The sequence below is a fragment of the Aristolochia californica genome, unplaced genomic scaffold (assembly GCF_029961685.1).
Source record: "Aristolochia californica isolate CCGP_79_NKW_82.1479 unplaced genomic scaffold, dmAriCali1.0.hap1 SCAF_13, whole genome shotgun sequence".
Lineage (NCBI taxonomy): Eukaryota > Viridiplantae > Streptophyta > Magnoliopsida > Piperales > Aristolochiaceae > Aristolochia > Aristolochia californica.
In genome coordinates this window covers 1,089,577-1,117,491 of record NW_027181804.1, presented here as the reverse complement: position 1 = coordinate 1,117,491, position 27,915 = coordinate 1,089,577, and the positions used below count along the sequence as shown (strand labels likewise).

Genomic DNA, 27,915 nt, shown 5'->3' with positions numbered 1-27,915 from the left:
GACTAGAAAGCCGCCGCCAAAATGAGAAATGCGCCATTTCATTTCATTTCATTCACATTAAGCACAGTCAAATAACAGGTAAGACAATCTTACACAAGAAATTCCACAGGTTCCGCAATTTCCAAAATTTGAATAATACCTTTTACTGCTTTTTTTCATAATAATAGCAAAATATTTAACTCATCTCATGCGCTAACAAACGGTCCGACCATAGCAAATTGAAGCTATATAAAGATTTTTGGACCATTTTTCCTGCAAAAAAAAAACCAATAAGAAATATAGGTCAACTATTCAACAGAATAAATTAAATACAATTACAATTTTCATTACAGTAATGTCATTCCTTAGTTCTTCCCTGAACAGAACCTATGGAGATATTACTATTGCAAGGTTTACAGAGAGGAGACCCAACTCAAAAGATTTAGATAATTAGAAATCAACCAAATAGGTCTGGTAGTACCTAAATCACAAATTGATCAGACGACTTATAGTTCAATGAGACAGCCAAAGGCTATGAACTTCTTGGTATTAAGCAGGCCTAAAAAATGAATGATCATGTATTCCTATGCTATATCAAGTAACACATCTTTACAAAAAATTGCACATCTTTATTCCTATCAATCAAGTGTTCACAACAAAATACAGTCGCAATGACAGCATGATACTGAACCCCATATACACACCCACAAACAGAAGAGTTGTAAAATGAAGAAGAAACAAATAGAATCTTAGTACCTTTACATGGGCACTGGGAAAGGCTGAAGTGCGAAGAGTTTCCTGAGTTTCATCTAATACTTTACGTTTTGGTATGCTTAATATAAAAGCTGCCTGATCTGCAGTGGCAGAAGTGGCTGTTATCCTGTAGCCAGCTTCCCATCGTCTGTGGATTCCTTCACTAGGGTAAAGAAAATCAAGTTCGACAACCTGTGACATCAAAAGAAGAAAACAAAATGGTCATTATCACTATAAAGGTAAGTATTCATACCATAAGAGAAAGCTAGGTGGATATGGCATAAACGAAATAAAGAGTTGATAGCAATTTTTTCTCACTACGAACCTTGTACATTGTAATAACAGGTAATGCAGATTCAAGCTATGGATTTGGGCGTTTAGCTTACTGGCCACAGAGAGATTTTTCTAGTTTGATTCTTGGATTCAATTTCACCATAACTTTTGTGTCATGTGCTTGTGATGGTGTCATGTGCTTGTGCAATCACAGAAAAATAAAATTAAAATGCAGGTTTTGTTAACATATAAATGATGAAATAGATCATAGAAACAGGATCCAAAAAGTCCATCAGCTCTTTCTATTTCATTTACTTTTTTCTCTCGGAATAGCAGAGATCTATTCAAAAAAGAAAAGACAAAGATATTTGCCTAATCGCATTGAAAAATCTCTGTATTGAACTCAGCAAGCTTATCTAAAAAAACTCTAATTGATAACTAACTGCTCTTTAGTTGCTAACTAGAAAGAGAAGACATGTCAAGTACAACATTTAAACTTTGTTTTGTTACATGAGAAACTATAAACACGAAGACAGAACAATTCAAACATCTCAATAATAATCTATAGAAGGGCAACGCTTTTGAGGAAGCTCTTTAGTTGCTAACTGGAAAGAGAAGACATGTCAAGTACAACATGTAAACTTTGTTTCGTTACATGGGAAACTGTAAACATGAAGACAGAACAATTCAAACATCCCAATAATAATCTATAGAAGGGCAATGCTTTGAGGAAGCTCAGTTAAGCAATTTGACAATTTTATTTAGAATTTATCTTCCAAAATCTGCATTGCTCCAATTTACTCAGAAGATCATGTACATTATTCATAATTTTTTATCCCCTTGGAGGATATGAGTGCCATAGTGAACAAGAGTTCCACTCTCAGAACACAGACTGTACCTGATCGGAGAAACCAGAGTTCCTTGACATAACTACACCCCAACGGCTCCCAGCAGTAGTCATGGATGTAACATGAAAACCTTCTTTCCATTTTTTGTTTATCCACTTGAAAGGAAAAGATTCACTGACTTTGTAGGATTGTTGGGTGTAAGGAGTCCCTGTAAATATATTATCACATAACCACAAATAAGAAAAGGACATAAAAACTAAGTTCATGAATTTCGCACAAAATAGAAAAAAAAAACATCCAAAGCATACTATAAACATAAAAACATAGAGTAAATGCAAAAATAGATGCATAAAAAAATATAAAAACTAGTTTGCATGTGGGGATCCCCACCAACCTTTGGACATGACAACCAAGGAACTGCCATTGGATGAACCAGCTATGGCACTAATATAGTAGTTCTTCTCCCATTGCTCCATAATCCAGTCCTAATAAGATCCAGGGCAAAAGGATTACATTCTTTCAAACAGATGGATATAATTTTTTTCACCCATAAATAAAAACCACATCAAATAACATGCAGACCTTGTGTAAAAAGACTGCTGACAACTCATAAACCTGAGAACAGAAACTGGTTCCCGCATCCATGATGAGGGCCCACATATTTCCTGATGAAGCAATGCAACTTATGTACAAGCCATCCTCATTACCCTTTTCCACATGCTGAGATAACCTTGTATCAGCTACATTATAATGGTACCTAAAAGGATGTGAGAATTTGGTTTAGTTCATGCTAACAGAAATAAGATATGATTACAATGGAAATCACACACAGAGGCAGAAAAGAGACACATAAGACATTATCAAGGATAAACAATACAGAATGGGAAAAAATAATGAGCAGAACTGCAACAATAATGTAATGAAAAAAAAAAGGTATATCAAGTTTTGGTGATATATTGACCTTCATCAAGCATCTCCCACTCTTCAATCCATGACGGTGCTAGCTTACATGTATCTCTATATCTGTTCCTCAATTACCACTCTCTTTACTTTGTCATCTATCAGATCTACTAATTGTCCTCCTGTGGGAGCAGGGTGTGGGTAAGACAAATACTCGTGCATCCATGACATTCCTGGCCTACATTTATCTCTATATTTGTCCCTCAATTACCAGTATATCTATTCTGTAGTCTATCAAGGAGGGTAGGGAGGTAAGCAACATTCTCGTATACAACATGTTGAGACTTCTAGAGGTGGAAACCATATTCTTTAATAAATTAGCCAAATAACCTGGAGTTATCTAGTATGACTTTCAAGCAGGCAATACTTCTTCCAGGACAGTTCCATATATGACATTCCTTGCACAGACAGAATTACCCAGATTGAATAACCCCCATCCTCAGATATGGATATAAACTTTCTATCCTGACCACATTGAGTAATTCATCTCATCAAGACAGAAAAGTATCTGCTAAAGCTGAAAATATATATGCTTACTTGCACTCACTCGTATGTTTAAAGTAGTTTGGTCTACAAGTCAACAGCTCGAGCCCCTGGTTAACTACAAGCTATGTGATAATAAGCAGACATTACCCTTGATTGGCAACCTCATCTTTTCGTTAAATAACTCTCATTTGACAGAGGAACTTCATACTTCACAATAAACAAGTAAGCAGCTTGTGTCACTTCTCTTCATTCCTTTGGCCCCTAATTCAGGATGGAAACATTTTGATGTAAAGCATCTTCATACTACCATCCAAAAAAGAGAGAGGACTAGGTTTCGGCTAAAAGGGTAGAACAGCCATTTGTAGTCATCCAAAAAAAGAAGGCTAATAATGATGCAGGAACTCTCGTATGGCCACCATTTTTTATCCATGCTGCTTTTTTTAGGGACTGCAATAACATTACTAGTCTGGAACAAAGCTTCTTACATTTTTGCTACTCTGCAAGATATCAACAGACCACAACATGATCAAGAGTCAATTACCGTTGCTTCATTGGCCGACGCGCATTATAAACTGAAATCCATTGTGTTGCAGGACTTCCCATCCGAACCTTCTTTTTCGGCTGCTCTTCTTCATCCAGATTAACAAGCAATCTTCCACGTTTCTGCCCGACCTAATTGAGTGAAAAAAATAGCAAAAAATTATTACAATTTTTGAATTTAATATCAAATCCAGAAACATGTTAAGGTTATCCCCGACTGCCAATAAGATAGATCAGAGGTGGGAAATGTAGTATTCTTTTAAAAGCACCACATGATAAATTGCTGCCTTTTACGAAAGGAAGACACAACATCCTTTCTTAAGAGCTTTACTCTTGGATATTCTTAGCTATGTTATATGTTACCAACTTTTATCGACAACAGGATCTTACTTTTTCATAAAAATAATTAAAAAAAGAAACTAGAAATGAAATAAAACCATAAGAAAATGTGACTTTTTTAGCACAAGAACAAACACAAATTAATAAATTGTATAAAGGATTATAGAGAAACCCATCCAGGCCTTCAATCAACGAAGCAATGAATCCTGATCAACTGGTTCAATGGTGCGACCACCCCAATTCAGCCCAAGAATTTTCCTAAAGTAGAAATATAATAAAGAAACTAAAGAGTAACATTAGTTTCTTTTCTCTTTTGTTTTCCAATTCAACCCCTGCTGAGTCACCAGGTTCATTACAGAGCCAAATGCTCAGGCCAGAGGAAGATCCCAGATCTGGGCAAGTCAAACATGGTTGACTGGGTCAAGTCCAGGACTCAAAAAATGTGTGCAGATAGAAGGACAGACCAGGGCCCAAAACATTGATAAAAACAGTGGCATCTACAAAGCCATGGAAAGATAACAACTGTCTCACAATATTAATAAAAAATACATTTATGAAACAGAACTATCAATTTGTTATTCAACCTTTAAAGCTCCATCAATTCTGATAGGTCTCATGGATGTGCATGGCTCAATTAACCCTTCAAAAAGTGAAATGAGCTTTGCGTAATTTGGTTCCTCATCAAATTTCATATTTGTCACATTTTCAAGAAACTGCTTGAATGGGGCTGGGCAGAAACAACACAGCAGCTCAGGGGACGTAGCCATCTTTTTCTTACAAACAAGGAAACTCTTATTATCACCCTGCACTTAATATTGACAAAACAGGAAAAAATTTAGACATGAAGACAGAGCTTGGAATCCTTAATCAATTGATATGACATATCACATTGAAAAAGAGAAAAAAATAAGAAACTGCAAATAAAAACATTTAATGGAGTCATTAATTAATACAGACACTATCACCTGATAGCCTTGCCAGGGTAACCTTCCTTTAATGAGAAATATGAGAGTGTATGCCAGCGACTCAAGATCATCTCTTCTACTTCCTGTTCGACCTAAATGTGCATGCACACTTGCATATCTTATTGTTCCTCTGCCAGTACAGTATATTAAAGAAATTACAATACAGTGAGGAAACACATTTGGACTATAACTCAGAAACAGCTAAGACAAAAAACATAAACCTAACAAACCTGAAGATGTCAGGCCTTTGATCATAATCAACATGATGACTAGATGATGTGTCCTTCCATCTAGAAGCTGAACGATACATATTAATGGAACAGCTATCAAGAGAACTGAAATTTGCTTTAAATGTTATGTTCATGGGTATTCGGCAAGTTTGTCAGAAATAGAAGTGATCACATACCTAGCCCAAGATCAATAAGAAAGAGTTTCTTCTCATCTGCACTTCCAGATTGTCCAAGCAAAAAATTCTCCGGTTTCACATCACCATGCACAAAACTGAACAATTGCAATAAAAAGGTAATAGAGGTTATAATGGTATAAAGTGCTTTTTTTTCTTTTGAATGGTAATTTAAAAGAATTAGAAAGGGAAGAAAAGAAAATCCTGAACAAGAAAAAAAAAATCATCACTTTTCAAATAAAACAAGAGTAGAGAGAGAGATTGACAGAGGATGAAAGAGAGAGAAAGAGAGAGAGAGAGAGAGAGTGTATTACCCCTTCAAGTGAAGCTTCTCAAGAATTGAGATAGCCTCCACTGCAATGCAAGCAACCATATTTGGTGACATCCTGTTCCAAGCATAAATACCTAAATATAATTATACATGCATATATACGACCATATACATATATGATGGATAGAAAGAGAGAGAACGAAAGAGAGAGAATCTGTTTCTTACGCTTGGCCATAAGAATTCCAAACATCCCAGAGACTGGGGCCCAATATGTCCATGACCTGAATATACAATTTACTATAATTAAGCAACAGCAGGTAGTAAAGACTGTCCTAAAGAGCTCAATCCACATTTAAAGTTTACCAGAATATAATAATCTCCTTGACGACCTTTGTGGTGTACCCATGGCAGTCCATAACATCCATTCAGCGCGCTTGATCATAACATCGTAAGAACATCAGAGAAAAATCCAAATATCCAAGTAAGTTACAGAGTATGTAGGTTTTGTCAAGCATCAAAGACTATGAATCACCTGTAAACTTGCCATTCATAAGGTGGACCATAATTGCAGCCTTTACTGCTTTGGTGTTCAAATTTCAATGCTACCTGTCAGTGAATGGAATTTAAAACATGACGTTGTCCAGTTTTTAATGCCCAAGAAAACTGCCCACTATAAGCAGGTAGTGCTGTGCATTACCTCAATCGCATCAGGGCCTGTACATTCTGAGCCACCAGAAGCCCTTCTCCCTACATAAACCTGACCAAAGCCACCTTTGCCCAACTTTCTTTCTATCTTATATACAGGAGAATTACCTACTTGTACCTGCAAGAACAGAATCATTTCAGTAAACAATACAAAGAAGTTAAGCCCAGAATATCTAACCAATAATAGCATTTGACACTGATTACTAACAGAATCAAACATACCACTTCCGGATGCATCATAGGTGCATTTTTTGGAAGGTAAACCAAGACTTACACATTCAACAACAAGTTTTGGCCAGAGATTTTAACCAGCTATAGGCAGAACTACTGATCAAAGAGATGCAAAATATAGAAATTAAGGAGAATTAGAGGAAAGAGAAGGAAAATGGCAGAGAAGAAATTGAGAAGGCCACGTTGAATAGAGCAGCAGTCGTCAGGTCTGGAATTGACCCTAAAATCATTTTCACACTCACTTAAGAAAAGAGATACAAAATGACGTGTATACCCCTCTACATATTAAACCTTATATCTCCCTATTTACACCTCACAATGAAACAAAAATTTAAATATCCTATGAGGGATATAAAACAATGGTAAATGATCAATATACTCTATTTATAGATAATGCAACACTCCCCCTCAAGTTGGAGTGTATACATCAAGAAACCCCAGCTTCTAACAAAAATTCTCAAATTCTATCTTACCCATTATTTAGTAAAGACATCACCAAGTTGATCTCCGGACTTGACAAAGGGAATGACTACGACTCCACTCATAACAACATTACAAACAAAATGACAATCGACTTCCACATGTTTAGTAGGGGTGGCATCGAGCTGAGCCAAGCCGAGCCGAGCTTGATTTAAATATTTCGAACTCGAGCTCGAGCCGAGCCTAGGCTCGAGCCTAAAATTGTTATCAAGTTCGGGCCTAATAATTTTAATTGAGTTCGAGCCGAACTCGAGCTTCAACATACATTTAAAACTTTTCAAAAAATACATGTCAAATAAATTGTATATAAAATTATGCATACATTTTACATAAAACTGGGAATGACCTCTACTTAAAATTGGGCATAAGAGTGGCATCGAATCCAGCTGAGTCCGAACCTTGTTCAAGCCGAGCTTGATTTCAATATTTTGAACTCGAGCTCGAGCTAACCCTAGCCTCGCACCTAAAATTGTAATCGAACTCGAGCCTAATAATTTCAACTGAGTTCGAGCTCGAGCTCTACCTGAGTTCGAGCTCGAGCTCTACCTGAGACATTTAATATTCTATATAAAATATATGTCAAATAAATTATATATAAAATTATGCATACATTTTAAAAAAAAAAGAATGATAGGGATGGTTCAGGATTGAATTTCAATAATGGATTAAAACGCACCCATATTAATCTTTTTTACTCCAAATGTTGTTTACCTTGTTTTGTAATTTTTTTAATCTGGCCATAAATTTACTATAGCCTCCTTAGTGCCCCTAGTTTAAACTTATATTCTAGGAAAAACTAGAAATGTTTTTCCTATGATACATATTTCCAAAAAAAACTTTAAATAAAATCCTATTACTATTAGTGACTTATTATAAAATTACAAGAAATATTTTAAAATTTTCTTAGGAAAGTTAAATGGACCTCTTATTGCCTATTCTAGGGAATTAAATACAAATTAATAATCAATCTAATATATTACTATACTTATCGATAAATTTTTAATCAAATAAAATGTCAAACACAAAATTGCAATAAAAATTGCCTCATGCTAAAAGTATTACAGCATCAACTGTCAAATACTTGTTCAAAAAATTTCTATACGATTTTCTAGCCCGTCTTGGCAGGAAAATCTTACTTAGAAAATTATATGATTTTTTAATAAGAATTTTCAATTAGAAAAATGTTTACAAAAAACATGAGACACTAATAGTCCCTAGAAACTTATTTCTACTAAAATGTTTTCTTCAAGAGCCATGAGGAAGGAGAGTTTAAGGAAAAAGTTTTTTTTCACTCTATGAACTCGCACAAGGGGGGGTCGTCGGGGATGACGACTACGGAAACAGATCGAAGGCGAGGGGAGGAAGAAATCGAACAACCGACGAGCAACTGGCGACGGCGATAACAACGGACAGGAGGGGCTCAGCGGTGACGAAGAATCCCCCCCCCCCCCCCCCCCTCGCTCCTGATTCAGCTCGTTAACGAGCCAGCTCGCGAGTCGTCAAGTCGAACCTGGATTTGGTTGAGCTCGGCTCATTAATTTAAACGAGCCGATTTCGGATCTCGAGCTCAAGAGATACCGAATCGAACCGAGCCAACTTGGTTCAAAGCCACCCCTAATGTTTAGTCTACTTATGGAATACTCGGTTACAAGCAATGAACATTGCGGTCTGATTATCACATTATATCTTCATACCTTTTGTAGTAGAAAAACTCAACACTTGTAACACTGACTTCACCCAAAGAAGTTCACTTACTTTGTGGGTCATCGCTCGGTATAGTGCCATAGAGGGTTTTGCAACATTTTGACTTTGCTCTTCCAAGTAACTATGTTTCCACCAACAAAAACATAACACCCTCAGGTAGATTTTCTATCCAATTTAGACCCCACATAATCGACATCAGGATATCCTCCAATCTACAAGTAAGTGGTTATGTGGTGCATACAACAATCCTTTTATTGGCACACCCTTCAAATATCGTAATATCCTATGTGCGGCTTCCAAATGTATCTTTCTCATATGCTCAACCATGCTCACTACAAATGATATATCAGGACAAGTCCATGTAGCATAAATAAGTTTGCCTACTAACCTTTTGTACATAGTCTTGTCTTTAAGCTTAGCACCATCAACTTCATGAAGATTGTGATTCACCTCCATAGGCGTCTCAACAGGCCTAGCTCCCAACAACCCATATTCATGAAGCATATCAATGACATATTTTATTTGTGTCACAACAATGCTTGTTTTACTCTGTGCTACTTCAATCCCAAGAAAATACTTAAGGGAACCTAAGTCCTTGGTTTGAAAGTGTTTTGCAAGATTCCCCTTGATTTCATTAATGCATTTTACACCACTTCCCGACAAGACATGTCATCAACATATACAATCAACACTACAACACCAGTAGTCCTATTCAAAATAAATGTGTGGTCACAGTGACTTCTCAAAAACTCTAATGACATAACTTCTTGGCTAAATTTTTCTAAGCTCTAGGGCTCTGCTTGAGGCTATAGATTGCTTTGTGCAGTCTACATACTTTCCCCGTCTCCTCCTAAGCAACATACCTAGGAGGTTGCTCCTTATAAACTTCCTCGACCAAATCACCATTTAAAAAAGCATTCTTTATATCTAATTGGTACAAGGACCAACCCTTGTTGACCTCTATAGAAATCAATATCCAAACTGAAGACAGTCGTGCAATTAGGGAAAAAGTCTCCAAGATATCCACTCTATAAGTCTCTGAATACCCTTTTGGCAACAAGTCTACCTTTATATCTCTCTATAGATCCATAGCATTGTATTTCACCGTGTAAACCCAACGACAACCAACTATAGCAACACTTAGTGGTGGCTCACATAACGACCATGTACCTCTATCAAGTGAAGCTTCTATCTTAGCATCCATGGCTCATTTTCAATGAGGTGATAGCTTCCTAGATAGAAAAAGGAATACAATAGGAAGACAAAGATAATGCAATGTTTTTTAAGAAACTAGACAACAAATCAAAGCCAAAAAAGTTGGAAAGGGGATGCTTAATACTACGTTGAGTACAAGCTTGAACACCTTTACAAAGCGAAAAAAGTATATGTAAATCACTTACCTCAGGAACTATAGACAAAGAGGGCACTGGTGTAGGTCGAGGAGAGGGTATTGTATGATGGCCTTGGAAGGCGTCCTTCATTTATAAACCTGTAGTGGCTTCGGTGTTGACAGATCAGCAACTAACTTAATGCTAGGGACATCCTCCACAGGCTAAGGAACACAACCATCTACTTCAAGTAGAGTACCACACTCAACAAACTATGAAAAATAGGGGCATCCTCAAAATAGATATAACATTTGGAGGCAACAAACCTTTTTTTTAAACCCTAAACCCTAAGCCAACACTTGTACCCCTTTTTTACTACTAAATAACAAAGGAAAATAAACTTGACTGATCGAGGAGATAATTTGTCAAGAGATTAACCAAGAGCATAGACATAACACAAAGAGCCAAATAGTCTGAGGACAAAGGGGAAACAACTCACTAGTCGGCTTCAGAATTTGCACATGAATCTTTCCACCAAGCACAAATAAAGGAAGCCTATTAATCAAAAAGTAAACAGTAAGAGAACAATATCACCCCAATAGAACTTAGACACATTCATCTAAAAGAGTATAGTGCAGGCAAATCAAGCAAGTAGCGATTCTTCAATTCTGCAACTTCATTCTACTATGGAGTATAGACACAAGAAGACTGATGAATAATGCCATTGGAGCTACAAAATGTACCAAATTTATGATTCATGAACTCAAACTCATTATCAATATGCAAAACGCGAAGTGAAGCACCAAAGTGAGTCTTTATGTCAATATAAAAATTCAAGAATATATCAAATACCTTTGATTTCTCTAGTAGGAGATACACCCATGTGGACCGAATAAAGTCATCAATAAACGGAACAAAAAGGGGAAATCAAAGATACTAGATACCCACAGGGACCCTATATATTTGAGTGAACTATTTCAATAAATTGTTACTATTGACTAGGACAAGGTGGCAAGGACGCCCTATGGTGCTTTCTGAGTAGACAAGATTCACGATGAAATGATAAAATAGAAAATAGATCTGAAAATAACTGGAATAGCTTGGCTGGAAAGGATGTCCTAGCCACAAGTACCGTTGGAAAGGTGAAACAACTACATTTAAAGCTGAAGAAGATGGTTGTACCGAACTTTCCAAGCAGTAGAGCTCCTCTTACTTATGGCCAAAACCATCTGTCCTACTCATCTGGAGGTCCTAAAAGGCTCAATGAGTAGGATAAGAAGTTACTGAACATAGTAATAATTTAGTATGTTTTTTTTTTTTGAGATAAAAAGAGGTTATTAACGAGAAAGCCTGATACGTCGTTACATAATTTAGTATGTTGACTAATAGATAACAAATAAATAGGAAAGTTAGGTACAAAAGATAATAAATTTTAAAGACAAGGAAGGAGTGGGTTTAACTATCCCATCTCCACTCATAGGTGAGGAGGAACCATCTGCGAGCATGACATGTTTGAATAGGGACGACTGAGTAAGGGATGAAAATAATGTAACATACCTGACATGTGGTTAAATGCACTAGCATCAATAGCCCATGAAAGTCTGGAGATGAATGTAATGCCCACATACTTGAATTTGCCATGGTAACTATCTTAGTGCAAGTATTATGGGTCATGGATGAGGAGGATGCAGTCAATTGTGCCATGCATTGAACCAACTATTGGAGTTCATCTAGTGCACCAAAGACAATACCAACTACACCAACAAATGACTCTCCACTCTCAAGAAAACTCGAGTAAAACTCTGGCAATCTTGCCAAATTTAGCCTAGCATTTGTTTGAAAAATGGTTAATACGCCCAAAATAGATGCATTTTCTCTCAACACTACCATCATTGTGGCCTCTTCCATGCCCAGATGTATCCATGCCTCGTCCTTGTCCACCCTAGCCACATCCATGAGGTGTCTCTGAGCGACCCTGAGGTTGGACATTGAGGGCAGCAGCTTTTATCGCCTTGTTATTCTTGCTGCATTGTGAGACTACAGCTAATTGTATGATTTCCCTCTATTAAAGGTTTTCTTGAGTTTAAGCATAGTATCATCTACAACTATTTGGGAAAGAATTGCATCATATTCAAGCTGCCCTTGTTGCACTCGCAGTTCAGTTTCCTTGCTGGTGAAGGGATGATATGTTTCAATGTCCTGTAATATACTTTGCAGCTCATTAAAATAATCAATAACTGATCGATCTCCTCTCTTCAGGCCAAAGAACCTTATGTACAATTCATAGAGCCGAGACAAGTTGCTTTCTTGATCATACCAAGTTGTGACTTCCAAATCTATTTTGAGGTCTCACAATTCATCACTAACTTCGTAAATTTTGACCCCATGTTGTTTAGTAGCCATGTCATGACTTGATTATCCTCAGCTTCCCAATGATCTGTATCCGGGTCAGGAGGATCATCCATCAAGTAATTTGTCTTCCACTTATCCTTCAAATAAATCCAAACAAATTTAGATCAAGCCACATAATTCTGTCCATTCAACTTTATCATGGTGATCACAATAATATCTTTACCATCTAAATTACTAGACTCTTGGCTAGTGTAATCACTTCGCCTAAGTCAACCATCATCTACTATCAACAAACACCATAAATCTACGAAATAACATGCTGGAATACACTACCACAACAACCAGTCAAAAACTACTAAAAAGAATTGTATATGCTTGTGAAGCTGTGGTGGGCCCACATAGCACAGAATATTAGAGCACCGAAAGCACAATTGATATTATCACACAGCTACGATCCACTAATCTAAGAAAACAAATTGAAGATGAAGTCAATTGTGGTTTACGTCAACTCTGAGGATGATGATGCAAGCAGTCTGAAAGACTTGCACAAGCACAGTATCGGGAGAGAAGGACCCAGACAACCCTTAAGGGCACAAAAAAAACTTCATATAACTGTTCGATTGACGGCACAAGCCATTAACCCAAAGGTTATGGCAAAAAGAAAAGAAAAAAGATCTAACTTTTAACTTCAATAAACAATAATTTTGGAAAACTCCCCCTTTTAGAAAGTTCACATACTTGAGAAGAGGAAGAATCTTTTTAAAAATTCACAACAATTAGATCTATGCTCTAATACCATGTTAAATATAGAAATTAAGGAGAAATAGAGGAGAAAAAAAAAAGGAAAAATAGAAGAGAAGAAATTAAGAAGGCTGTATCAAATAGAGCAGCAGCCGTTAGGTCTGGAATAGACCATAAAATCACTTACTCACTTAAGAAAAGACAAAAAATGACATATATGCTCCTCTATATATAAACCCTATAACTCTTTATTTACACCTCAGAATGAAACAAAAATTTAAACATATAACTCTAACGATAGGCTCTCTGCTATCCTATGAGGGATATACAACAATGGCACATGATCAAAATACCCTTTCTATAGACATTTCAACAAAAGACATATCCTAGAGCATATCGTACAGGATGTGTTGTTGGGCTTAATTATTGTCCGAGCCACAACGACCGCTTTATTGCAGCTTTAGTTACGCCAATTTAGGTAGATTTCCAAAACAGTGCTTAAAGAACCACGACCCTGAAAAACTGTTGGTAAGTAATTAATCACTTCTAGAAGAACATTAAATGGCTGCCAGCAAATGTAGACCAAAAAACAGTAAATAGAACTATCAACATAAACTAGATTTACAACAATTACTTAATCCACGATTTTACACATGCCTATAGTTTGCTAAATGATAAAGATTACTGCACATGCTAATATTCTTTTTTTTTAATGCACAGTGCAAATATTCTCTTAGAAAGCATGAAAGAACGAAGAACGTCTACAACTCAGAGACCCCAATGTTTCCAGAAATAACAAGGGCATTCATAAATATCTGATCTTTAAGTCTTAACATTCCAATGTTACAAATAAAAATGGCAAGGAAGAACTTAAACCCACTTATCAAATACCCAGTTAGATACGTTTCATGAAAGGCAAACAAATTTTGTTATCAAAGTTTAAAGCAAAAACATTCGCTGTCCATTAAATGATGTATAACATAATATAGTTGACATGCAATTAGTTATCAAGGAAATAATTCCATGCTAATTTTCTTTTCTTTAATGCCTCCATTATACTAATAATGATCGATGTTACCAACGCTAAAATAATTTAGTATAAATTTTACCCGAAAAAATAGTAATATGTCTGGAACCGCGATTGAACAGAAAGGAAACTAGCCCGTTAAGACCATTAAAATCCAAAAAGAATGTGAAAGAAGTGTGCGAATAAATGAAAATTCAAATTTGGAAGGGAATTACTTTAATGTTAAATCAGATTCCACTTTCAGGTATTAGTGTCTGGCCCAAAAAGTGTATGACCCAAGTTCCCTCAATGTGAAATGCAGACATCTTAATACATTAAAAACATACCAGTGCATTTATTAAAATAGAAAAAGGAATCTAGTCATGCACATTTAGATACACTTCCCACCCAATATAAAGTAAATGTATCTAAAGCACAATGGAAATAGCAACAATTGGCAAATGAGAGCATTTGACTTGCTGTAGAACTCTTCCTCAATGCATAGGATAGCTCAATCACCTCACACAACGATCATCCAGTAACCGTAACAGGATGCTATAATTAGAAACCTCGGCAGTAAAATATTAGAACAGAATTACCACAAGAAGACCAAAAATGGAAAAGAATAAACATTACCCACGTGTTCAAAACTTTAGATGTTGACGAACTAATAAAACTCATGAATTTAGCATCGGCATGCATACCCTTTCAGGAATGGGAGTGGCACTTGTTTCTTCTTCCGGTCCTGCCAACTTTTCTGCGCTACCACCCTCCATGGCCAGATTTTTATTGCCAACTCCCTCTTGCTTGATCAAACCTGGCTCTTCAGCCCCCCCAACAACAGGTTCAGGCTGAACCTCACACGGTTGCTCTAAGTCAAGGTCTATCAGCCTAATTCCACCCCTTCCCCTACCACCTGTCTGACGAGCATTAGAAGGCCCTTTGGCTACTCCCCTTCCTCTCCCAGCCCCTCCTCTCCTACCAGTTCTGTTCTGAGTGGGGAGACCCCAATTTTCAGGTTGCTCGAATGGCTGAGGAGGCTGAGGAGGCTGAAGTTCATCAAGGCGCTTGAATCTTAACCTAGCCTGCCGGGCACCACTTCGAAGCTCTGGCATCCTCTACCCATACAAATCAACCACGTACTGGTTTTAATTACAGCCGCAAAAGCAAAGAAAATCACACCATCCAATCCCCCAAAACTGCAAATAACAACCACCAGATGCAACAAGAGTCAGATTACGCACATAGAATGGAAAAAAAATAACCCAGAAAAAAACAGTCCATGAACAAACGCAGCTCAAAAATAAGATATTTTTCAATCACAAATAAGCAATGCACGACGGCAGCACCATCCGCGCAAGAAAGCAAGACAACAAGCTAACATTGTAAGTCATCGGTAACACCACAAACGTGTAATGTTAGACACTGAACCATCAAACAGCCATTTCCGTCAACACACCAAGAGTCTGCTCCTACAAAACTAAAAGCTTATGCTTTTCAAACCCCCGAACCCTCCAAAGAAGATTGACTGCAGCCACAACACAAAAAACCAAAAGCAACAGAAGAAAAAAAATATCAACTTCATATCGCACAGAAGAAGACCTCTATCTCGAAAACACACACACACAAAAAAAAAAGAATCCCAACAACAACAACGCGATCAAACACTACCTAAGTCAAACCGAGAAAAAAAAGATTCATTTTCCAATCGCTCCTCAATCCACACACCGATTCAAAAAGACCAGGCAAATTCAACAACAAATTCAAATTCCACTCCCAAACCGATCGTCAACGACATACAACCCAAACCTCCACCCGAAACCACACCCAAAAACAGGTTTCCATCCACCGATCATTCAAAATCCAAACCTCCAGACCACAGAACCAGAACAACGACAAACAACCAAAACAATAACTCAAAGATCGTGCATACATCTAAAATACCGCGACGATCGCCTTCACCCGCGCGCCTCGTATCCAGCACCGCCGAGGTGGACCGCGAACGGTTGTCGGTAGTCGGCTACAATGCGATGCTCCAGCATTCACGACAAGAGCTCCGAAACGCTGACGTTCTGAGAGGTAGGGTTCGATTGGGAGACAGACAGCCAGAAAGAGAGGACAGGACGAGCTCTGTCACCTTCGGTGTCCGAAATCTTCTGTCTGCGCTGCGCTGCGCATACACACACACCACGAACGTAAAGAGAGTTTTTTAGAGAGAGAGAGAGAGAGAGGGGAAGGAGAGAGAATGAGAAGAGCAAGTGTGGCCTTGTAAGAGCCTACGGATTGTTGGATGGTGATTTGCGTCGCGCGGGGGGGGGGGGGTCACTCTTGTACACTTACGTTTACTATTTTACCCTCACAGATGGCAATTAATCTCTGCCGGCCCTCGACGCCGGAACCTGGCCTTCACTTTTTCTTGCTCCTTCCGTTGCAGTTGTACAAGAACACGTGTACGTTGGGATGGATGGGGAACGTGGGTGATTCAATGGTAGGTGATTGTTTGATTATGTCAATTCGACGGCTGGGATTAAGCTAATTATCAATGATTTTGACAGGTAAAGAAACTTTGAGGACAGGTTTTTTTGTTTTAATTAATTAACTAAAAATTGGCTGTGTCTTTATGATACGAGCCGGGTCCAAGCCACTGAACTGCCAATTACCGTGGTTTATTAATATATTTGTCTTGGCAAAATTGTATTTTCTTGTTGCAGCTGAATCAATTGGTCCAAACCCAACCACCTGATCAGAGCATGGGTGGGTCTGCATTCAAACTAAGCTTTTGATATATAAATGATATCATTTTTATAAAAAAAATCGAGAACAGTCTCACATTCTTCATTGCAGAAAATAGAAGTGAACATTGGACTAGAGTTTCCTTTGATTTTTTCTTTTTCTTCTCTTCTGAATGATGGTTAGTCTAGGCTTCAAAAAGCAAGCAGAAATTGGATCATGTTTGACAGGCCAGACACATAGCAACCACTGACTTCTCTCTTCTTTCTACTTTGGAGTATCAGCTGCCTCCTTTCCAATATCTTCCCTGGCACACTGAGACACATACGGCTTTAACTGTCCACAAACATAAGTATACATATGTCAGCATTTGCAAAATATATTGCAAGCAAACTGAACCATTATTTATGGAACTGATGAACTGACAAATAACAAGATGGAAATGGTTCATTATGGACAAAATTAAGGCATTCATTACATTCAAAGGTTCAATATCGAAACCCATCCAAGCTGAAAATGATAAAATGGAACCAGTTAGCCATTTACTGAATGAAGGCCTTGTAGGCTTTTATCATGTAGCCAAAAAATTTCTTTTGAGATTGCAACATTTTAGTCACTTCCAGCAAATGACACATACTAAAATTTTGATTACAAAGAGAGTTCTATCCTGTAAACTCCTTTCTGAACAAGAGACACACCAAGCAGTCCAAAGCATCTTTGCACAACAAATGATAAGAAAAAACATGAAAACAATGGTTGATTATTAGGTTGTCCTACATTTCTTACAACAACCCATAACTTGAAACCGTGACCAACTTCACAATTTCAATAAGGCAGGTGCAATAATCACTACTTCAAGTACCTTGAAACCAGTCAAATCAGGAACAACATAGTTTGGCAGCTTTTCGTCCATAACAACATATCCACCTGAGGACAGAATTATTTAGAGTGAAAAATAAAATAAAAAACTGAAAGCAGAAAAGACCAATTAAGGCTTTAATCTAAATATAACAACAATGTGTATCTGTAACCAAAAAGAGAAGACACACACTGCTCATGTGGAAAAGAGAAAAATATAAATACAGTATGGAATGAGATTCCTAGAAGGTGAAAAGCTCAGAAGAAATTCAACTAATCCAAATTTTCTGGGATGTCGAGGACAAGCCTTCCTAGACAACAAACACCCAAGTTACACTCTTCCAAAGACAATGTTAGAAGCGCAATAGACGGTTACATAAGAGCAACACTCTCGATTGCATGAGCATGCTCAACAGACAGATACTAGTGCCTGTTTAGAAGGGTTTTAGCAATGTTAGTTGAGAACCAGCAGAAAATGGGTGAGGCAACCATAGACAGTCTTGGGAGACTAAGTTGTTACATCGCAAGAGCAAACCTTTGAAGTCCTGCTCAAACTGATGGTGATTCTAAAACACAACAACAAATTGAGAAGAGATGTGAAAAACAAAACTAAAAGATCTCTTAGAATAACAGAGAAAAACTTGGCAGAGAATGCACAATATTCTATTTATTTGCCTTTTCAGAGTTTTCTAACTGTCCTTTTTGTTATTAAGGTTCCCTGTTTCATACACTGTCTTTTACCACACGAGCTAGTCAGGGATTCTACTCTCAGTGTCAGCTAGATGGAAGGGAACTTGCCCATTTCAAAGGTTACAGCAGTTTCTTCAAGGAATGATTATCGTTTATTTCAGAAAAGAAGGAAAAAAAAACATCTTTCCGTCCAAAATTATGTAATATTTTCTAGCTACATTTCTTTGTTAGTGGTGTTCGATTGTAACGAAATTACCTGTATTTAGGAAAAAACAAGTGCACTTATACTAAATAAATATGATGGGACAAGTAAAGTAACAAAATATAATTGTCTACATTCACAGTTTGTAAGAATGAGCAAAACCTTGCCAAAAAAACTTCACATCAAACAGCCCATATTCCCAACCTTCTAATACTGCTTCATAAGAGTCAACCATGTTTACAGCATCACTGACAAATGTTGCTTATAGGATGGTACATATCAAAAAAATTATTGAAAGTATATTGGTTGATTCTAGCCAATTTAAAGCCTCAAACTAGCCATGCAGGTGGAAACTTATTGTGATTTCCAGGCACCTGATATGGTACCTGATACCAATATGGTAAAGCATAAGTGAAATACTGAGAATCGATAAAATGTATGCAAACTCAAGGGCAGGAGAATCGATAGTTTCATACAGTGAAGATTCAATTGGTTGAAGCATTTCGATCATTTTAGATTTATTTCAACAATTAATACCCAGCCGAGTTATCTTCTCGCTGTTTGAAACATCTTATATTGTTGCAATCAACTCCTCATGCATGAGCGGTTAATTCAGATCAAACTAGCAAGAGCATCCAGGACACACAATAGTTCAACACCACATAAATCTTTGGGTGTCAGAATAGATTTGAAAGTCATACAACGCCTATAACTTAGTGTGATTGATGAGTGAACGCAGCAGATTATCAATTTGACCCAGTGATTAGGAATGCCAATGCTGCATACAGAAATCTCTTTAAGTTGACAGATACTATATACAACTGAAAACAAAATCCAAAATTGCATTGAAGATGGAGGTGGTGTGCTCAAATAGTTGATACGATTTCCATACCTTTACGAGTATGAAAACCAGTGGGTTTGCAATTCTTCCCCTTGTAGTAATTTTTAGAACCTCGCTTAGAGGTAAGAATGTCAAGTGATGAAGTGCGCTTCCTTCTCATCGCCCTCCCGAGCCCTAAAATCAGACCTAGTGGCATTATTCCCCTTGCTGACCGCGACAATCTGTGCAGTTTCACAATCAATAATCACATATTATAATAAATTACAGGAGTTACATAGCTCCTCTTTTTTTAGTAAACACATCGATCATTAGATAAAAAAACATACACAAGTATCATACTGCATCCTATATGAAAAAATTTCTGGGGTAGAGAGACAGAGAGACACTCAGAACTGTTATAAAGATTTGCCAAAAAGTTGTAAGGAATGTACCAAGAACTGCTGCAGCTGTGCAATGGGCTGGTTGTAAGGGACAAAAAAATAAGAAAACAGCAGGAAAAGAAAAGACACAGAAGTGATTAGGAAATACGTATGCAATTAGTTTGGAACAAAATAGTAAAAGCCTCTCACCCACACGATGATTGGGTGTCAACGCGAAGAAGGGGAGAGAACGAACCTCACTGCACAACAATCTTCTACTCCCGATGAAGCAGATTGACGAGAGCACGGGCGACGTAAGAGTTCGGACTGTAGAAGAGGTACTAGCGGCTTGGCGCTTTCACCAGGTAAATAGCCCACTGAATGCAATGGAATTGTGTAGTCGCCCTTGAAATATGGATATTTTCATACAGGCCCCTGGTTTTTCAGATTAATGCTTATACCCTTACCACATCTAAAATTCCGATTGACCAAAAATTTATTGGTATTTATGCTAAAAATAAATACAAAAAATATCATAAGAAAAAATTTTCACCCATCAAAATTATCTGGCTTTTGTGTCATTTTTTAATAAAATTTTTATTTTAATTCTTCTTAATTCCTCTCGTTATTAATGATGTCAAAAATATAAATAATCAGTTTCTTATTATTTTTAACAGGAAATTAAATGAAAAATAAACTAAAAAAATATTAAAAATATTTTTAATCCCGATTCCTGTGCGTCTCTTTGCACCGCAACCTGTGGACACGAAGGCTCAAAGCCTGCAACACATCAGACGTTCCCATTGGGAAGAGATCGAGCGATGGCTTCGAGTTCGACAAGAAATCCCGTGATAAGAACCGATATCATCTTCAACAAATCCGTCATTTTCTCCACTGCCAGAGCTCGCCGGCCCTCCGATTTCAAGTCTGCATCTGCAAATTCTAATCATGGTTCTTCTTCTTCTTCCTCTTGTCCGTTCTGTATCGGACGAGAACACGAATGCGCGCCGGAGATCTTCCGGGTACCGCGAGATACTTCCGACTGGAAAATCAGGGTCATCGAGAATCTCTACCCCGCTCTCCGTCGAGATATCGAGTTTCAAAGCCTTGTACTTGATTCAATCCCTGAAGCTAGCGTTTTGAGTGGGTTCGGCTTCCACGATGTGGTGATCGAGACGCCTACGCACGACGTTCGCCTGTCGGATCTCTCTGCTGAGGAGGTTGGTGGGGTTTTGATTGCGTTCAAGGAGAGGGTTTTGCAGCTCCGGTCTAATGAGGTCATCAAGTACGTTCAGGTGAGTCGGAGATTTTTCCTGTTTCCCACGTTTGGATGTTAGATTGATTTGATCTTATTTTGATCTTGAAGATTTTCAAGAACTATGGTGCGTCCGCTGGGGCATCGATGAGTCATTCCCACAGTCAGATCATGGGTTTGCCTGTTGTTCCTCCTAGTGTTTCTGCACGGCTGAACAACACGAAGGAATACTTTGAAAACACTGGGAAATGTGGCGTCTGTGACATTAAACCTGGGGAACTTTTAATTGATGAGTCCTCCCATTTTTTCTCCGTCGTCCCATTTGCAGCTTGCTTCCCTTTTGAGATATGGATCATTCCGAGACAACATTCTTCTTATTTCCACGAGCTGGACTGTGAGAAGGTACGTTCCACTGACTAGTCAGTTTTGGCTACCTGGGTTGTTCTTGCTTCCCAACTAACATCAAAGCCATGCTCAGGGATTTTTATTTTTTTCATTTTGTTAAGCAGGCCGTAGATCTTGGTGGTTTGCTGAAGTTAATGCTCAGAAAGTTGTCCCAACTGTTCAACGATCCTCCTTTCAATTTTATGGTACATACTTCTCCATTCCAAGCTACACCATCTCACCTGCCCTACTGTCACTGGTTTCTTCAAATTGTACCTCAACTCTCTGGTATTGGAGGGTTTGAGATGGGAAGCGGGTGCTACATAAATCCTGTTTTTCCAGAAGAAGCTACCAAAATATTGAGGGAAGTGGAAGTTTCAAATTCAAATTAACTGCTCTGCAACCCAACCTACAGTGTTTACTTTTTTTGTTTTTTTTTTGAAAAGGATGTATTACTTGTGAAGTGGATTATTCATCAGATGGCATTACAAACTGTATTGTCTTGGGAAGCCTTAGACTAGAAATTCAACTGAAGAAACGATCAAACTGTCATCCCATGTCTATCACTCTCTGAGTTACTTCTCTTTTTAGCTTTCCATAGTGTCAATTCTCAGAATAGAGTTGAAATGTACTATACAGTTGGGGTGATGCAAGACTTGAGAAAAAAGATACTGTTGGAATACCAAATGCACTCAAAACTGAACCTTTTAATACCTTGAGAATATGTGCATTCGAGTTACAAAAGAATCTTTTCAATCACTATCGGTGTTGGAAGTAGGATATGAACAGATTTGAGAGTTCAACGAAGGCAATTAGCAAGATTGGATGATAGATGGCAGAGAAGAAGGTTGGGAAATTCTACTACTTGTTGAATATGCCGAAAATGGATTTGATGGCATTCCGAAAATGGATTTGATGGCATTGATCGCGTTCTCATTGATGAATGATTCATCAAACCTTTTAAGCAGGGGCTCAAATTCTTCAATGGCTCGTAGGTTGGCGAGATCGGGGTCAGTCCGGATTCTCTGCATTCAATTTAGTACAGGGTTGAACTATCATTCAAACTGAAAATGTTGAGCATAACTCTAGTAATTGCTAGTCCTAGGTTCAAAGTGGCAAGTCATGACACAGAACTTACTTTAAAATCTTCAAATCCTTCTTTTAAGACATCTTCAAGTGCAGACAGGCCAGCTTGTAACTGTAAATGCAGAATGCAAATTTTCCACAATGAATAAACTAGAAGGAGAAATAATTTTTCCACATGAACAAAGTGAAATTCTGTAGAAATGCTCATATACAATCTCATTATCCTAATCCAATGATTACCTGATTCAGTTTGGAATAGCAGCAGGCTACATTGTAACAAGCCACTGAAGCTTCCGTAGGATCTGGTTTTTGCCCCAAGACGGACTCAAATTTTTCTAGAGCTTCTTCATATTTTTCTTCTCTTGTTTATCAAAACAGGAAAAATCATATTAGACCTTAAAATGGAGAAGATATCAACAAAGATTACTTGAACAAAATCAAAATAGCTGAGGTTACTTGTAAAGCTCAAGCCTTCTCGGAGGTCAGTCACTCTAAGTTCCTTCTGCTGCATCTTTCTTAAGTAATTTTTCACCTGAAAGCAGGAACAGCTTTGACCATTAACAGTAGAGATAGTGATATACTTGTGATTCTCTAGAAGCAAAAACTTATGTACATACCTTAATTTCTCTCACTCTGTCACTATTAACTCCAGAATTCCTCTCAGCCCGGATGATCTCTTTCTCTGAAAGCTCTCCACCAGTCTCCAACTTCCCTATTAGTACAGATTATATGAACAATTTTATTCTTGAAGGGTTCATATCAGAAAAGCTGGAACATCAGAATTCAGAATTCTCTAAAACGATCAATTTGTTTTGATTCTTTTCGGGTTGGATTAGACCGAAAGCATAAGAATGAAGACGAATAGACAAACTGAAGAGATACTATTGCTAATATTCGGAAAGAATGACATCAGAAGACAACTGAAAATACCAACCATCTCTCTTTTGCATTTTCATGAGCAATGGACCAATTCTCTGGCGGATCGTATACATGGTCCTTCCATACTCAGCAGCTGGCCATATCTCTCTTTTGCATTTTCATGAGCAATGGACCAATTCTCTGGCGGATCGTATACATGGTCCTTCCATACTCAGCAGCTGGCCATATTTCTTTTCCAAACACAGCACTGCACATTTTACAGTATCGGTTTACACCTGATCATGAGTGTTAATCATATATAAATAAATAAAATGCGAGACAAATAAGCTTTTGATGAATTTGGTAATCAAGAAGAGATGGTGATGAAGGCTGCTGATGAATTTAAACAGTTGTAAAGATAATTGTTTATCCAGTCCTGTTCGATTTCTCTCCAGTGGTCAATCAGCAGAATATTACATACACATCACCCACCCTGCTACTGGATTGCTCCATTATCCATTAAGGTCACAGTCAAGTGAACCTTGTTAGCTTGTTCGGAGATGAATGAATAAAGAACTGATGGACCTTCAGAAGTTTTGACACCCAACCAGTCATTCTCAGAAAATCTAACGGGAAATAAAATCGAAGCAGAAAAGGAAATTTAGCGGCAATTCAACTGCTCATGCCCAAGCTCAACAGAAATTTTCAAAGATGAGAAGCAAATTTTCAATAATTACCAAGAATGATAGCTGAAAATAAATATTGAATACCAAAAAAAATTGGAATAGACAAGGGGCAGAAATAACATAGGTAGGAGAAGAAATAACTGGAAACAAAACCTGGTAGCTAGAACTTTATCGCCAACACAGAACTTCCCTGAATTGTCGACCGCGCTACCAGGGGCAATTGCATCAATGTAGGTCCCGCCATCACGACCCTTCACAAATTTCAACCCATATGGCTTCTCCAGCTCCACCTCATACTCTTCAAATTCTTCTTCACCCTCATCTTCCCCTTCGCTTCCCTCCTGTTTCAGAGACTCCGATTCCGTTGCCGACGCTCTCACGATCAAAATAGATGGTTTTGCAAACGGGGTATTGCTCAATCTAAATGAGAGGTCAGTGAGCGCCAGATTCTTAGAACACCAATGCCTGAAATGCGAAACTGGAGATGGGTTTTGGTTGGTGGGTGCTCTTTTTGGTGAAGAAGAAACGAAAAGAGAGAGGGGTTGCTGCTTGGAGTTATAGACATAGTTGCTTGGAGCTGCAGCTGTTGCTCTAATTTGGGTCAATTTCTCTACTTTGGAGATAGAAAGAGAAGATTCTAAATGGAGGATAAGCATCTTTGAGTAAGAAAAGGGAGGGAGTTGCAGTAAATTAAAAAACAGAGGAATGACTGGTGGCTCTGTTATCTGCTCTAGTTTTCTTGTGGCAGTGATCACATAGACGTAGTCCATAAGCCACTTTTGCAGTGCGTTTGGGAAAGAATTAACTTTTTAGAAAAAAAAAGCGAATACAGAGAACGCAAGTACCCGTGGCCTAATGGATAAGGCGTCTGACTTCTAATCAGGCGATTGTGGGTTCGAGTCCCACCGGGTATGTTTTACTTCAAACTTTTGGGATTTTTTTTTTTTTCTCTCTTGGTATATATATGAACCAATGAAAGTCCTTTTTTGTTTTAAAGACTCTCACTTTTTTCTATTCTGCAAACATATTTACTCCCTTTATTTACTGAAAATTAAGCACAAAAGTTCAATTTAAATGAATTCTAGTCTAATAAAGAGTTTTATAACTAAGAGGAAGTGAGATAAACTGAGAAGCATCTTCTGCTTTCCTACAAGGATGAAGAGAGAAATCAGATGAAGGTGCTTCTCAGTACTAACACTCACTGCAGCTAGAATAGAGAAAGAGAAAGAGAGCAGTACTTGCAGGAAACAAGAGAAAAGCAAAGAAGAAACTAGGTATGATCAATGTCCATGAAAAAAAATAGGTTTTAAGACATCTTTACTTGGGTTTGAAGCCCAAGGCAATCCAGAATAAGCAGCTCTATATATTAAGAATAAGAAAGATTTTGATCAGAATGAACAGGAAAGGAAGAGAGCTAGAGAGTTGAGAGCCAATCGTAAAGAGAAAAGCGGAGAAGAAGAAGACGAAGCAGTTTTAACAGAAGAAAAACAATGACTTGTAACAACTGAAGATTTCACCTTTTTTTTTTTTTTTTCTGGCATGATCGTCTCATCTCATGACATTATCGACGACAAGGAGAGAAGCAGAAAAAAGCAAAACAAGATAAATTATAGCCAGAAAATTTAAAAAAAAAAACATTAGAACTCGGATAGAGTGCCCATACACAAGTACCCTTTTCGAAATTGCATTTAATGCAGAGGTAACTAAATAAACACATTAAAGAGGAGGAAGATGAAGCAGAAAACCCAAAAAATGAATGAATCTGCAAACCCTATTCGCCTCCTCGCCCAGACATTACAAACTCAATAAATATGCTTGCATGAAAAGGACGGCTACGCAATGAAAATCAGAAACAACAAATACTTACATAGATCAAGCTTACTCTAATTTCTGCTGATTTTTTTTCTGAGAAGAAGTGAGAGAGGGCTTGGATCGAATTTGATCTGATGGGTGGCTGCCATCTTTATCAGCTGGACTTTTCATGGCTCTGGCAGCAGTAAAAAGCTGAATGAAATAATGAGGAAACGGCAGGACCACGGAAGGAACATAGTGCTTGCCTCGTGTATTCTGGTGATGTCACAGTGATGACGTTCACAGTATAAGAACTTGTGTAATTTTATTTATTGTTTATTAACTGGAATGGAGGCCTTCGGGTAAATAAATTAATTAATTTTAATAACCTCAAATCTTCTTCGCTTGATCCATGTAGCAAATCTTAACTCATTTATAACAACTTTTAAATCCACTAATTCCCCTAGGTTATCGCTTCTGCTCTTATTTTGAATTACTTTGATCGGATTTACAGAGAACGAGAAAAAATATCCAACAACAAACAATCCTTCTGATCTTCGTTAGTGAAAAAAAAAAAATCCTAAAAAAATTAATATGGTTTTACTGACAACGATCTTCAGAACCCATAAACGAAACTCCATCGCAGAATTACAAGACTGAGTTCAACTCCAAGCCAGACCATGCACAGCAGCAGAAACAAAACATCCGTCGTCAGCCCAAACGAAAACGGGAAGAAGAACCTCACGTACCCACGATAAACAAAAATCACAATCCCCGCCAACATCGACGCAACCACGTAAACCCCTTCTGCGACGACCCTCCCGTCTCCAGAACCTCCAGTCTGGAAGGCCGCCCGAAGAGTCCCGGCAGACGCCAGAAGAATCGCGGCGGGGGCCACGAAATGAACCCAAAGCTGGCTCCTCTGTTCGACGAAAGGAGTAATGGGTGCGCTCTTCTTGAGGGGATGGAGGTGGGAGAAGAGGTAGCAGGTGAAAAATACTAGTTGGTATATAGCGCCGATGGTCATGAAGAAGCCCATGAAGAGAGTGAATCTTCGTTTCTGGGGGTCGCAGTGGGCGGCGAGTGTGTAGACGCCGGCGACGAGCATGGCGAGGAGGGTGGTGATGAGGGTGACGTCGAGGGCGACAAGGCCATAGCGGGAGTAAAGGGGTGCAGGCGGGACTTGCCCTTGCTCTTGGTGGTCAGGTTTCGACGTCGCCGTCTCCGTATCCGGCCCCGTCACATCGTTGAAGATGGCATGCATGGCTGGAATATTCTAGTGTTGAAAAGAGGAAGAAGAGGAGGAGAGCTGCAGACTGCGAAATCTAATATTTGATTATCAATCTCTGCAAGGTGAAAAATGGGAAAATCGCAAGCGGAAATAGAGGTTGAAGCGAACACAGCTTCTTCCTAAAAGCAACAGATAGCTACAAAAACCGATCACGATTCCATCCTAACAACTAAGCAAATCAGAATGTTGAATAAAAAAATCAAAGAAAATCAGAAAACTGATAAATGGATAAAATAAAGAGTCCAAGGTTAAATAAATTTAGAAAACTGAAAACTCAATGTTATACTTATAAATTAATAACCATTCATCGAATGCATGGGTGGTTCCGGTCTAAACTCCGAGTTTTATTTTAGTCTGCAATTTATTAATCGTAAATTAGGTTCCCTCTTTTCTGTCATCCATAGAAGCTTTCACTCTAAAAGTTCTGGAAAGTGAAAGTGATGAAGGGAAGGAAGTGGAGTTTCACACTCTCCAGACTGTTGAGTTTGTATCATTCAAAAATCAGATTTAGTTACACAAT

At 38.0% G+C, this 27,915-nt stretch overlaps 3 protein-coding genes, 1 non-coding gene and 1 pseudogene across 8 annotated transcripts; 2 read left to right on the top strand and 3 right to left on the bottom strand.

The window, feature by feature from the left end:
* Positions 1-20: 20 nt before the first annotated feature.
* Positions 21-16,632, bottom strand: LOC137948006 (casein kinase 1-like protein HD16). 2 transcript variants are annotated; one of them, XM_068793900.1, is made up of 17 exons: positions 16,298-16,632; positions 15,069-15,563; positions 6,515-6,640; positions 6,350-6,423; positions 6,181-6,250; positions 6,043-6,098; positions 5,861-5,932; positions 5,550-5,644; positions 5,374-5,440; positions 5,144-5,273; positions 4,763-4,981; positions 3,841-3,971; positions 2,436-2,610; positions 2,248-2,338; positions 1,904-2,061; positions 736-924; positions 21-252 (listed from the first exon to the last, which is right to left on the bottom strand). In XM_068793900.1, exons 2-17 carry the CDS (start codon positions 15,477-15,479, stop codon positions 193-195), a joined length of 2,124 nt encoding a protein of 707 aa, XP_068650001.1. In that variant the 5' UTR covers positions 15,480-15,563; positions 16,298-16,632; the 3' UTR covers positions 21-192. The 2 variants fall into 2 exon arrangements, with proteins under 2 accessions (XP_068650001.1, XP_068650002.1); XM_068793901.1 differs by lacking the exon at positions 16,298-16,632 and adding an exon at positions 15,747-15,861.
* A 468-nt stretch (positions 16,633-17,100) lies between these two features.
* Positions 17,101-20,394, bottom strand: LOC137949016 (uncharacterized). Of its 4 annotated transcripts, XM_068795272.1 has the most exons (5): positions 20,301-20,379; positions 20,117-20,143; positions 19,737-19,906; positions 17,957-18,021; positions 17,102-17,430 (listed from the first exon to the last, which is right to left on the bottom strand). In XM_068795272.1, exons 3-5 carry the CDS (start codon positions 19,879-19,881, stop codon positions 17,362-17,364), a joined length of 279 nt encoding a protein of 92 aa, XP_068651373.1. In that variant the 5' UTR covers positions 19,882-19,906; positions 20,117-20,143; positions 20,301-20,379; the 3' UTR covers positions 17,102-17,361. The 4 variants fall into 4 exon arrangements, with proteins under 4 accessions (XP_068651375.1, XP_068651373.1, XP_068651372.1 ...); XM_068795274.1 differs by lacking the exon at positions 20,117-20,143 and having other exon boundaries at positions 17,101-17,430; positions 20,255-20,355; XM_068795271.1 differs by lacking the exon at positions 20,117-20,143 and having other exon boundaries at positions 20,301-20,394.
* A 408-nt stretch (positions 20,395-20,802) lies between these two features.
* Positions 20,803-22,360, top strand: LOC137947866 (ADP-glucose phosphorylase). The gene is made up of 3 exons (XM_068793686.1): positions 20,803-21,339; positions 21,411-21,701; positions 21,809-22,360. The coding sequence occupies exons 1-3, from the start codon at positions 20,866-20,868 to the stop codon at positions 22,073-22,075; spliced, it is 1,032 nt and encodes a 343-aa protein (XP_068649787.1). The 5' UTR covers positions 20,803-20,865; the 3' UTR covers positions 22,076-22,360.
* LOC137947867 (protein MET1, chloroplastic-like) lies at positions 22,243-24,917 on the bottom strand (annotated as a pseudogene).
* A 237-nt stretch (positions 24,918-25,154) lies between these two features.
* TRNAR-UCU (transfer RNA arginine (anticodon UCU)) lies at positions 25,155-25,227 on the top strand. The gene has a single exon. It is a non-coding gene; the product is annotated as a tRNA-Arg (tRNA).
* The last annotated feature ends 2,688 nt before the right edge of the window (positions 25,228-27,915 follow it).